Genomic DNA, 12,416 nt, shown 5'->3' with positions numbered 1-12,416 from the left:
GGCTGGAGGCGGGGTAGACAGCCAATGGGGGAGATTGGGGCGGGGCTGGTGGTAGGATGGCGGCGGCCATGGTGAGCTCGGCGGAGCGAGTGGTGCTGGTGAGTGCGGGCGGGGGCTCGGAGCCGCCGTGATGACCGGATGCACCGGCGGCGGGGCGGCACCGCGGGTAAAGCCGCGGGGCTTCGTCCCTTCTCGTCCTGCCCCGGCGGCGCCCCCTTCGAAACGCTTTAACGGGGCCGAGCGGTACAATGGGCGCCCTGGGCGGGCGCGGTACAATCCCGTGTGAGAGCCGCTGCCGTGCGCGTGTCCGAGCTGCCGGGGTGGCTGCTGGGGGTCCCTGCCCTCGAGGACCCCGAGGACAGAGGTCGCTGCAGAGGCGGAGGTGCCCGCTCCGACGGCACGGAGTCCTGAGCCGTTGTGCCCCTGTGTTATCGCTGCACTCCTTGATAAAGAGTTCCTCTCATCTTTCTTTTAGGCCTCCTTTAGGCACAGGAAAGCTCCATGGAGCGTTCTCCAGGCTGGACGGCCCCAAATCTCTCAGCCTGCCCGTATCGTGTAATGGCCGTAGGATGAGAGGGAGCAGCCACGGGTTGCACCTGGGGGAGTTCAGGTTGGAGAACAGGAAAAGCTTCTCAGAAGGGGTGCTGAGGCACTGCGATGGGCTGCACGGGGAGCTGGGGGTCACTGCAGTCACCGTGCATGGAGGTGTTGAAGAACTGGGGATGTGGCAGTGACTGACACGGTGTGCAGTGTTGGTGGATGGTGGGACGGGATGAGCTTGGAGGTCTTTTCTGACCTTGATTCTGTGATTCTTAGTGGTGTGATTATTGGTGCAGTTATTTGTGCAAATTCTGTTTTATTAAAGTCAGGGCGGGAATGTGGAGAATTGACTTGTCTGGGATGGAGCAGAGAACAAGGCCACAAGGCCTCTGAACACATCCAGCAAAAAAATGATCTTTCTTCTCCTAATAACGTGATGCAAAGATAACACACATTGCATTCTATTTACAGCTTAAATCATTTTCTTATGTCAGTTACATTTATTTCTAGTGTTTGGCAAATAGTTCTAATGCTTCTGCTGCTGTCTTTCCGCAATGTAGGAAGAAGAGTTTAAATGGCTGTTACAGGAAGAGGTCCATGCTGTTTTGAAACAGCTGCAGGATATTTTGAAGGTAAGGGCAATGTGTTTCATGCACCTCTGTGCTGAGAATTTGCCTGTTCGCTGTTTGCGGTGAGAAGAAATCTCAGTAGGGAGTGTAAAGAAAGAGCCATCAGCTGTTTATTGTGCTGTCCCAAGGGTTTGCCAGCTGTCTGGTTTTGAACACTTGCAGTGAAGCAGTGCTCTCTGAGGATGCTCCGTTCTTGACATGGAGCATCCTCTATGCTTCATGCTCTGGAAGGACATGTGGAAGCAGCCAGGCGTGTGTCCCAGGCTATTTCTGGGGCATGAATGTTTCCAGAACAGAGAATCTGAATCTTCCAATAAATCTGCCATTTGAGGGCAGGAAGCAGTACGCTAACCTTCAGCTAGCAAGCTTCTGCTCATTGCAGTAACTTGCACATCCCCCCCATCCCATTTGAGCCCACTTTTCCCCCAACATACCACTTCTCTGCATCACCTGCTCAGATGGGGGTAGTGGGTGGTGCAAGAGCAGGGACAAATATAGGGGATGATGGGAGGAAGATGCCCAAGGAGGAAGGATTGTAGCTCTGATGTGGCATATGGCCCAATAGGGGTGAAGATGACCTCCAGTTTCTGTATATATTGTACTGCTTTTGAAGAATGTCTTAGTTTTAAAGATGAGGTATGGCTGAAGGACAGTCAGTGGCCAGTATAACCAGTCAGAAGGGCTGATCCTTGGGAGTGCTGTGGGAGAGCCCTGCAGGCATGACTGTGAAGCTGCATGAAGTGGCTCTCTGACAGTGGACAGCTCTGCTCTGTTGTGACTCTGGGGTGAGCCGTGGCATGCTGGTGCCCATACAAGAGTCAAGGGATGTCTCTGTTCTCTTGTGATCACTGGGCAGGGTGCTGGAGGCTCACAGAAGTGACTGCACGGCTCCAGGCCTCTTGTTGGCATTGTTCTGCCTCTCCCTGTGCCCAGGCTGAGGCGTGCCAGGCCTGGGGGCTCCAGCACTCACTGCTCTCTCTCTGGGGCAGGAGGCCTCCCACAGGTTCGCCCTGCCAGCGGGGGGCTCGGAAGGAGCAGCCAAGCAGGAGAGCTTCGTGCTGAGTGTGGCAGGGTAAGTGGTGTTGCTGCTGGGGTCGTGATTCCCCCCTTGTGGGGCCATTTTCTGTGCTTTGGTGGTGAAGGAATGCTGCCTCCCAGATGTCTTTGGGAACAGTTCCCGTGGCACTGCTGAAGTAAAGGGGCCTCATTCCATATCGGATTTTGCCATATGGAAAAACATATTCTTACGGCAGGTTACTTTAGCAGTTTGTCTGTATTCATGTTTCAGGGGCCGTTTTGACTGGACTTTTGCAGCTTCTTACTGTCTCTGTAATACAGTCATTGATCCCTGACCACGTGCTGGTGTACTGCATCTGTGCACTGCTGTCAGCAGTTCTTGCCAAGGGACATTTGATTCTGGGATCTGTGAGCTTAACCTACAAGACCTGCTCTGACTCTGACCTTGGATAAATCTTAAGCATTGTTGTAATCTCCCTAAGATAACAATGCTAAATCTCCTTGACACAGAACAAACAGAGCTTTGTATGTGGTCCTTCAGGAGTGTAGTTCTGAAATAGCTGTCCATTTTTTGATCTACAGCATAGTCCTCTGTCTGAATGTCTGTGCCTTGGCAGGGTTACAAGCCATGGGCATAGCAGAGTGCCTTGCTGCTTAGAGACAGCATGGCGAGCACCGAAGAAGGGTGCAGCATTCCTGTCTTGTTTTTGAAAATCACAGTCTTCAAATCTTACAGCATTAAAATGAGCCTAGCTTTTATTCCTCGTTTTTCCAAGGTGGATCTTAAAAAGTGCAAATCTGAAGCACCTTACTATGTAAGGTATGGAGAAAGTGAGTTTTACAGCCCAGGCACCTCAGCCCTCCCCCACTGTTTGCTGGGGGTGTGAGCCATCTTGCAGGACCTTTGAACGGGCACGGGGTATGCTTTTTTTGTTTGTAACAGCAGCCAAAGTGTTGATAGGTGACACATGAAATAAACCCTGTTTGGAACAGAACGTGATGTTTTAGGTAGGGCAGGCAGGGTGTGGTGGTGCACAGTGTATGGCAGAACACTGAGAACTAGGGATTTGGATGTGTTTGTAGAGTCCACCTGACCCCCAGAGGGAGGGGAGCGTGGCTGGCTGCATGGCCTGGGGAGGAACAGTGCTTGCTGGCAGTGTGTGTGGGTGTCTGTTGTCTCCTATGACCTGTGTTACCCAGATTTTCTTCTCATTCTTTTCATTTCAGCATGGACCAGGTAAAAGGTGTGTTGACACTGCAAGGAGATGCCTTGTGTCAAGCTGTGAGTATATCCGTACTTTGTACCATAAAGAGATGTGGGAGAGGTCTTTGTTGCTATGCTTTGAAAGTGATCAATAAGTATTTCTTGTCTTCCTTAATAGGCCTTAAATCCTTAATGTTTCAAGGACTGTTGAAATTTTTCAAGATCCAGCATTTTGAGTGCTCCCCCCCAATGGCATACCACTGCACTCTTGATGCCATTTGAACTGGCAGTGGATAAGAGATATCTTTGGTTGTAGTTTACACCATATAGACCCTTAGACTTGGACTTTTTGCAAAAGTTGTACCTCTTTGGCTGCAAGAAAGAAGCATAATTGATGGAGGTTATGTTGGTAATCATACCAGCTGGTACTAAAATTCCTATGGTGCAGTCAGCTTTTATGGGGATTCTCTGCCTTTACTACTTGCATTGTTGTAATTTCAAGCTCTCTTGAGAGAAGACTTTGGAGATGAGATGGTGCTTCCTGCCTGGTTCTTGATATGCTAAATTCCCTTCAGCTTATCTGTGGTTTTAACACCTTCTTGGAAAAGGACTGATGTTCTGACCATGGTGAAATGGCTTTTAGCAGCTTGCCAAGATGGTGTGAGAGGCAGAATGGATTGGCACCCTCTATATTCTGCAGGTGGGGATTGCTTGCTCTGATATGTTGGCTTCTTTCTTCAAGGACCTTAATTTGAAAATGCCCAGAAGTAATCAGCTCCTGCATTTTGCATTCCGGGAAGACAAGCAGTGGAAACTGCAGCAGGTACTGTTCACTTTGTAAGTTTACCCCTCTGCAGCATCTGCTGCCTCATTTTTTCAGTAAGGACTATTCCATCCTAAGCTGTGGTAAAAGCTAAGGGAGGAAACGTACGTTTAAATTGAATTATGGTGCTAGGAAAGCAAGAAGTGAATTCTGCTTGTTCCTGAAACACCACCAATCTGAAGGCTGTTTATATAGAGCTCATAATCCTTTAAAAGGAGTGTTTAGAGTGTATGTGCAGCATGTAACTGGATCTAAAGGCCAGGCAAGCAGGACAGAGAGCAGCTTCAAAGGTTTTGAGCTGGTTCAGTCACTTGCTTTCAGTGTCTTACAGAAGCATTTTTTAATGTTAAGAACAGCTGTCGCTGCACTGTGCCCTTGTAGCATAGCTGAGTTCCCTCAGTTAAGGATTTCAGTACTGAATCTCTTACCCCATTTTACTGAGAGATACTTGATTTCAGAACCTCATCTAGAGCCTGGTCTTGAAAGTGTGGTTTCCCACAGTTACTTGTCATAGCTGAAGGTTGAAGAAGGGTGTATGCTGTGTACCTTCCTGTGCCATGGCTTGGATGTTTCTACATGGTTGGTGTATTTGCTCCTGGAGTGCAGTTTGCAATGACTGTTTGGGCAACAGAGTGAAATCTTCATAAAAATCTAGAAAATTGTGTGCTCAAGTTGTTGATGCTGAATTGAGCCATACTTTGCTTTGTGTTTCAACCAGTCAGGATTGTAGATAAACTGTTTGTACTTTACAGGAAGCTTTGGTGCTAACACTCCGCAGTCTGTCCTGTTTTGTGGCTGTCTTTGAGATGGGCTTCTGCCAGCTGACAGCTTTATTCACTTGGAAAAATTATGCTGAACTGTTGTTAAGATGTGGAATGTGGAATGTGGAATGCTTCAGTGTAGAAGCATTTACTGTAATTATGTGGAGATCTTTGTCCTGTCTGGGCTAAAATTGAGGATCTTGAAGTGTTGTATTTCCCTTAGCATGTGGTGCCAGTTGGAGTCTTGTTTTTCTGTGCAAAATGGGGTAAAGCCATGGGTAAGAAATAGCAGCTTCAGTCTGGTTTTGAGGAACACAAGCAAATGCACAGAATTTAATTAGAAATGAGAGCAAAATCAAGGGGAAATAGAAATAAAGCAAGTCCCTGTGATGGCATTATTGGTATTGCTGAGTTTGTTGGTGCTGCCAGGAGCTGTGTTGTTTGCACAGAAGCACTTGGGAGATGCAAAGGCTGGAAGTGGTGGCGTTTTAGAGATGTCATAGTTCAAAGGCCTACAGAATCTCTGTACAAACTGTCAGTGGATTTTATAATATTACCTTTCTGTAACCTCCAATGCTTTGTGCTACTTAAGAGCAAGACTCTGATCCGTGAGCCCAGGATAAGGAGGAACCAGTGCCTGGATCTACACCAGGGAGGCCTCTACAAATTTGAGCTTGCAACTGGTGGTACTGAGGAGTAGCACAGATGTATCAAGCAACAAATATCCCAAACTTATTTCATCTGTCTCCCAGCAGCCACATTTTCATGCGGACTTGTCTGCTTTCATTTCATTTATTGTTCCTTCTGAGTTACCCCTCAGTTCTTTTGTGCTCTCTGGAACTAAATACAAATCACTTTTTCCCGGAACTGTATTCCTCCTCCTCTGGTTTGTCTTTGCACCCATGAAAACACTGGGGTACACCTACTGAGCTTGCTCTGATAGTTGTCTCCCAGCTGCAAGCAGCCTTACATGAGAGAAATTTGGGCTAGCTGTCTCCTGTGTTTGGTTAAGTTCCACACAAGCAGCACAGTGGCATTTCTTGAGGTTGAAAATAACCTTCAGCCCCCAGTGACTACAGGGCATTTGTCATTTGTTTTAGCTCTAAGGAAGAAATCATTATTCGTGATGGTAGACTGAACAACCATATGCTGTCAGCAGTGAGAATTCGTGCTTGAATGGTTGTGATCAGAGTGTCTGATGTCACTCTTCTTTTGGGACAGCAGCAGAACTGAGAGTTCATGGTGTAGCTATTACACTGTTTAATATGTCCAGTGAACAATATAGTAATGTATCTGGACAGCAATGGCAGATTTGTGTTGGCAAGTATCTGGTAGTAACAGGAAAATGGCCTTAACATGTAAGAAGTCACCATTTTCTTAGATGACTCCCAACGAGATGGGGAAATGTGTTTTCTTTTGTATATTACAGAGAGTGCTTCTTTAATGCTGCTACATTTGTACCCTTGCAGATCCAGGATGCTAGAAACCATGTTAACCAAGCAATTTACCTGCTTATGAACAGAGATGTAAACTACCACTTCAAGACTGGCTCAGAGGTTCTCAAGGTGAGGAGAAAAGCGCTCCAGCTGAGTTGGAGTATGCATGTTTCTCATGTTTCTTTCCTCTGTTTGCTTTTTTTTTGGGTGGGAGGGGGGGGAATCTTATTGCACATTACTGTCTTGTCTCTTCATACTGGAAGTGTCAAGGAGTGTCTGTGTGACCTCATTTGATATGAATCTATTACCAGTGTAGCATCAGTAACGAGGTTATAAGTCACACTGAATGCTGATCTGAGCAGTCAGTGCCTGTTGCACAGCAGTGGTGTTGTGAGAGAGCCTCTCTTGGGTGATGTAATTATCACAGAATCACAGTTCTTGGATGGGACTTCTGGAGATCTCCCAGCCCCCATCTAAAACATGTTCTCTACAGCAGGTTGCACAGGAAAGTGTCCAGGTGGGTTTTGAATATTAGAATATCTCCAGAGAAGGAGACTCCATGGCATCTTTGGATAATTTGTTTCAGGGCTGTGTTATCCTCTAAAGAAGTAGATCAATCATGCTCTTCCCTGGGTCGGTGCTCTTGAGGAGAGGAGAAGAAACAATGCAGTTGTAGCAAATAAAAGGTAACAGGATTTACAGATGGTTTGAAAATGGCTTCTCCAGTTGCTGCTAGCGATACCTGTGTGATACAGACCAGCTGCTGTGTGGGATACAGCCCAGCCTGGACATGCTCTCTGGACCAGAGGTTGGGCTTCACTCAGTAGAACTCAGAACAGTATCAAACATTTCAGCTGAATTTCTTTAGTTGCCATATGTATGCACAATGGCTACTGATAGGGAAGATACAGTTTTATTGTCAACATCCTTTTTAATTTTGAGTGGAAGGAGGGGGGAGAAATTAGTCAAGATTTTAAATACCTTCATTTTAGCAGCTGTAACTTTGCAACAGACAAATGTTGCTTCCCACTTCCCTGAAAAAGGAAGTCTGCCTGAATAGAGCCTTTGAACTGTGGTGTGGTGTGCAGAATTGGACCCACAATGAGCTGGTTCTACAGTGCTGTAGCTCTTATAGGGTTATGAATGGGTCAGGAGACATTCAGTATTTCTTGTACTCATGAAGTGGCCAGCAGGGAAACTGGAACATGGGTTGCTGTTTTTCTTGAATACCTGCTCTTCGGAAGAGTTTATGATGAACTGTGGATGCTTCTGTGACATCAGTAATTGATCTCATCTTCCCTACTTGTTCTTGTAATGAATAGTTATCTCTTCAGTCTTTGTCATTAAACACTTATTTCTCATAGCACTTCCAAGGATGGGGCACGCACAGCTTCTCTGTCAGCCTCTTCTAGTGCCTTGCCACTTTCATAGCATTGAATTTATCCTGGATGTCTAACCTAGATCTACCCGCCTTTAGTTTAAAGCCTTTACCCTTTGTGCTATTGCTGCACTCCTTGATAAAGAGTTCCTCTCCAGCTTTCTTCTAGGCCTCCTTTAGGCACAGGAAAGCTGCTATATGGGCTCCCTGGAGCGTTCTCTAGGCTGAACAGCCTCAACTCTCTCAGCCTGCCTTCATTGGAGAGGTTGCTCCAGCCCTCTGAGCTTCCTCCTATGGACCAGATCCATATTCTTCTTTGGGTGCCCCAGAGCACCAGCTCAAGTTCCATTTTTTTGTCTACCAATAACGCCAGGCCCTTCTCCACAGGATTGCTCTCAATGCACTCCTTGCCTAGTCTGCATTCCTGTTTGGGATTGCTCTGACCTGGGTTCAGGACTTTGCACTTTGTCTTGTGTCACCTCAGTCAAGACAAGGAGGGGTAGAACAAGTTTTCTTTCTTTGTTGTTCTTGTATACTTGTTAGTTTTCACAACTCTAGCCAAATTCTCCTCCAGCTGTGCTTTGCCTTTCCTGATCTCCTCCCAGCACTTATGCATCTTTAAGCATGGTGCTGTATCACTGTATGAGTCTTGCTTTACGATTTCAACCATTGCCAAAACCTCGTATTTGTTGCTGATTGATTGGTATCTGTGAGGAAATGGGAATTGTCATCCTGTTGCCATGAGTTTATAAGAGACCACAACATCTCCTTTTCCAGCAGCCTGTATCCAGTCATGTTCTTTTGTCTGCTAGTCCTTGTGGGAGCCACATCTTCCCAAGTCCCTGAATTCTGAGTGGAAGAGGGTGGTTGTAACACTGGCAGAATCCTACAGCCTTTTGCAGCACGTTCTCAAGAGCTGTTCCTGGCTTTCCACTCAGCACTGTACTGTCATTTTCCAGCTTATGGATGCTGTGATGTTACAGCTCTCAAGAGCACGGAATCGACTCACCACTCCAGCCACTCTGACTCTACCAGAAATTGCCTCCAGTGGTCTGACTGTAAGTATTGGTAGTCTAAATCTTCGATAGTCTAAATACTTTGGTAGTGTGCATTGGTCAGGATATTGTTCTGCATTTTGGTGGGAATGGATTTCTGAAGCCTCTCCTGGGAAGGGAGAGAAAGGGGGAGAGAGAAAGTAAGTGCAAACCCTGAGCTCTTAATTCTTGTCTGTTCTGTGTCCCTTGGGGTGTGAGGACTCTGGTTGTCAGGGAGAAGTTGTGTTCCCTGTCCAGGAAGGTTGTCCAGGGATGATTTCTTCTTATGAATACTATTCCATCCGCTTTTGGCATCAGCACTCATGCCCACACCATCTGATCAACTGCAGCAGGAGGAGCAGCCATTACATGCATGCTGCTCAGTCTGTTTCTTTTGTCACATCCCACACTATGGGCTGCTTGCTGTACAGCTTAGAAAAGGTAGTGATTTTGTAGCATTAGAAATAATGGACTGTTCACTGATTAAAAAAAACAACTTATTTTCTCACTAGAAAATGTTCAGCCCTGCTCTTCCTCCAGACATCCTTGTGAATTTCTATATAAACCTGAATAAGCTGTGCCTGACTGTCTACCAACTCCACGTGCTACAGCCCAGCACGACCAAGGTGATGTCTGCCATTTCTTGAGCCTTGTTTATTTACCTCTCCTTCCCTCCTACTGCGAGGAGATCACACTGTTACAGAGTGCACTGTTACAAGCATAAGATAATGTATAAATCGTGGTGACTGGTATTGTGTCTGTATGTAGGTCTACTACAGCCAAAACACTGGCTCTAAACCTAGCTCATGGCATGGCTCTTTAGCCAAGAGGAAAATAACAGTGCTCTGGAGAAAGTAATAATTATTTTTGCCAGTGTTTTATCTTGCAATATAGTTGGATAATTTTTACATAGTTCTACAAGGGCATAGCTTTGTATTACATTTTATACTGAAGTCACATCTTAGGTTTTCTGAATTGGGTTTTGGTGGTTACTTTTCTGCTTTACATAGTACACTTGGGTCAGCTTGATGTCCCATAAAAGCAGAATCAAACTCTTACAGTTAATGAAATATAGTCCCTCTGTAAGGATATTTTTCCTAAAATCAGTTTTCTGTTCTTCTACTAGATATTCTGTTCAGTGGGAACTTATTCTATGATTGTATAATCTGGAGCTAAATTGGACTCAGCCACTGTGTAGAATGTTTTTCTGAAGGAGCAAAATGGGATCAAATGGCATGGATTCAATATGAACAAAGTATTCAGATGTATACAGCAGGTGTTCTTTTTTTGTCAAGCTACTAATTTGCACATCTTATAGGTCTTCAAAGTATTTTACTGCCTCAAAATCCTAATTGCCTTTGCCTTCTCTTAGAACTTCAAGCCTGCTGGAGGATCCATCCTGCACAACCCTGGAGCCATGTTGTAAGTACAGTTGCTACAAGGCTGTGTAACAGTGATAGGAGGATGCAGAGGGTAAGGTCCAAATGGATCAGATGCTCTCATCAGATTGTTTAAATGGAAAAACTAAACTGAGCAATTTGCTGTGGCTGTACCTGTAATTGCACAGCTACCTGCGATAGTGTTTCTTTATGACTGTGAGAAAGGCTTTTTGGGATTCAGCTCACCCACAGAATGTCACGAGTTTGGCAAGAGATTGGAGTCATTAGCCACCAGAACATCAGACTGTTGGTATGGCTTCCTGCATTTCCTGCAGTGCACCTCTCTGGAAAGTGATAATGTTTCTACCTGATCCCTATTGAATTGTGCTAAATTCTGAGTCCTGCTGGAGGTAGACTGAGAGTTTGTGTTCTGTAACTTTGCCAGGTGCTGTTTTAAATGAAGAGGTCATTCTGACTCCTTCTGTGAGAATGGAGGACAGTTTTGTGTTCTGTGCTGCTGTGTGTGAAGCTGTGCTCTTCTTTTACCCTATCCAGTGAGTTCGGCAACCAGCGGTATGAAGTCAGCCATGTCCATAAAATGGAGTCTGTTGTCCCATGGTTAAATGATGCCCTTGTCTTCTTCACAGTTTCACTGCAGCTTTGCCAGCAACTGAAGGACAAGGTAATGGCCTTAGAGAAGGAGCTTTGTTTTATCACTCTGAATTTCGAGGGAACCTCAGACGTCCTAAAAATCTGACGAGATATTTTGTACAGCTGGTACACAGACTGAAAACAAGCAGTGAGTCAGCGCTCTGGAGCCTAGGAGCTGGCTGTCGCTGGCGAGCAGACAGCCATCTGGGGTGAATGTAGCGTGGCAGATGTTTGCTGAGCTAGATGGAAAGGAACAGGTCAAAGTTTTTGTGCTAGTCGTGAGGTGGATGTTAAGAAATGCCAGTGTCCTGGGGAGGAGATGTGGAGACCTATCCAGCAAGCTGGTTTCCAGTAAAACAAAGTTCACTTTCAGCTCTGCAGCTGACCTGGCTGCTACCTTGGCAAATAACAGTGTGCTCTAAGCCTCTTCAGTGACAACAGCAGCAAATCTGTCTTTCTGCAGCACAGTGCTAGATAATACTGTAAAACTCAATCTTTTCACACTTATCGTAAGCTCATTCTTCTAAGGTCGAGAGATTCCAGGAGCTTAACTGCTTTCTCTCTTGCTTTCCAGATTTCAGTTTTCTCCAGTTACTGGAACTACAAGCCATATTAATTCCCTGTGGACCTTCCGAACCCTTAAAACACTTCCAGTGTCTCCCTGTTTGTTTTCTGTGTGCCAGTTGAGTCCAGGTCAGCCTGTGAGGAGTGCTGTGATTCACTTACCTCATGGTCCTCTTCATGGTAGGGTCAATGGACCTGGAGACACATCTGGTAGCCTTGTCTGGGAATAATGCATGAGCAGGGCACCAAGCAATACTGTGTGGTTGGTGGGAGCTTCCACCTGTCTTCATTGTGTGGTTTATGCTTTGCCAACCTCTGATAAACATCAGTCCCTTACAAGGGATGGGGAGCTGTGGATCAACCACGTTCAGTAACAGTATTTGCACACAGTGCTATCACTAACTGCTGGACTGTGAGCTGGTTAGGAAGGGGTGAAATTAGACTCATCTAACACACCACAAAAAGTGCATGGCATGTTGGTCCAGCTGCAGTTATGACTAGTTCAGCTTTTCTCTCCAATCTGTTCTGGCCATACCCGTGTTACCGATTCCCCTTTGAAGATATTCTTACTTGCTACTGTTTGAGCTTTTTTTCCTCGGCATCAATGTGATCATCTGTATTATTTATTTTTCCTAAACCCCAGTCCAGCCACTTGGTTTTTTTCCAGGTGTGGTATCTCATTTTCATTGCCAGCTTTTGGAGCTGCCTTGGTACCTTGAACACAGCTGTGCTGTCTCACATCCTGTCATTAAACTCAAAGTGAGTACCACGTTGTTACTATGATTTGCTGCCTATTTATGATTGCTACATTATGTAACTCAGCCTTCTAACCATTGGTAACTGTGAAATAAAGATCCTCAGACATACCATGCTCCTGTGGGTTGTCTTTGCTGCGAATAACGATTGCCAAAGGTTCTGTGCTCTTTTTCAAGTGAGTGCTTTAGTTGTGCATGCTGTATTACTGCCTGGAGAACGGAGCCTACGAGCCTATAGTTCTTAG

The 12,416-nt window shown here is 45.8% G+C and overlaps 1 protein-coding gene across 3 annotated transcripts; it reads left to right on the top strand.

The window, feature by feature from the left end:
- Window positions 1–4: 4 nt before the first annotated feature.
- Window positions 5–12,287, top strand: ROGDI (rogdi atypical leucine zipper). Of its 3 annotated transcripts, none has more exons than XR_008206090.1 (12): window positions 5–98; window positions 1,101–1,172; window positions 2,159–2,241; window positions 3,414–3,468; window positions 4,133–4,213; window positions 6,444–6,539; window positions 8,748–8,846; window positions 9,335–9,448; window positions 10,195–10,244; window positions 10,757–10,883; window positions 11,427–11,545; window positions 12,084–12,287. XR_008206090.1 is itself a non-coding variant. In XM_052680620.1 (11 exons), the coding sequence occupies exons 1-11, from the start codon at window positions 57–59 to the stop codon at window positions 11,466–11,468; spliced, it is 861 nt and encodes a 286-aa protein (XP_052536580.1). In that variant the 5' UTR covers window positions 5–56; the 3' UTR covers window positions 11,469–12,287. The 3 variants fall into 3 exon arrangements, 1 of the variants encoding a protein (XP_052536580.1); XR_008206089.1 differs by having other exon boundaries at window positions 11,427–11,596; XM_052680620.1 differs by having other exon boundaries at window positions 11,427–12,287.
- The last annotated feature ends 129 nt before the right edge of the window (window positions 12,288–12,416 follow it).

The sequence above is a fragment of the Tympanuchus pallidicinctus genome, unplaced genomic scaffold (assembly GCF_026119805.1).
Source record: "Tympanuchus pallidicinctus isolate F22 unplaced genomic scaffold, pur_lepc_1.0 scaffold18, whole genome shotgun sequence".
Taxonomy (NCBI): Eukaryota; Metazoa; Chordata; class Aves; order Galliformes; family Phasianidae; genus Tympanuchus; species Tympanuchus pallidicinctus.
This window is presented reverse-complemented; position numbering and strand designations above follow the sequence as displayed.

Coding starts and splice junctions, on each gene's coding strand:
- ROGDI (XM_052680620.1), top strand. CDS start 57: ATGGCGGCGGCCATGGTGAGCTCGGCGGAGCGAGTGGTGCTG. Junction 9,449..10,194: donor TACAGCCCAGCACGACCAAG/GTGATGTCTGCC, acceptor GCCTTCTCTTAG/AACTTCAAGCCTGCTGGAGG. Junction 10,884..11,426: donor GCCAGCAACTGAAGGACAAG/GTAATGGCCTTA, acceptor CTTGCTTTCCAG/ATTTCAGTTTTCTCCAGTTA.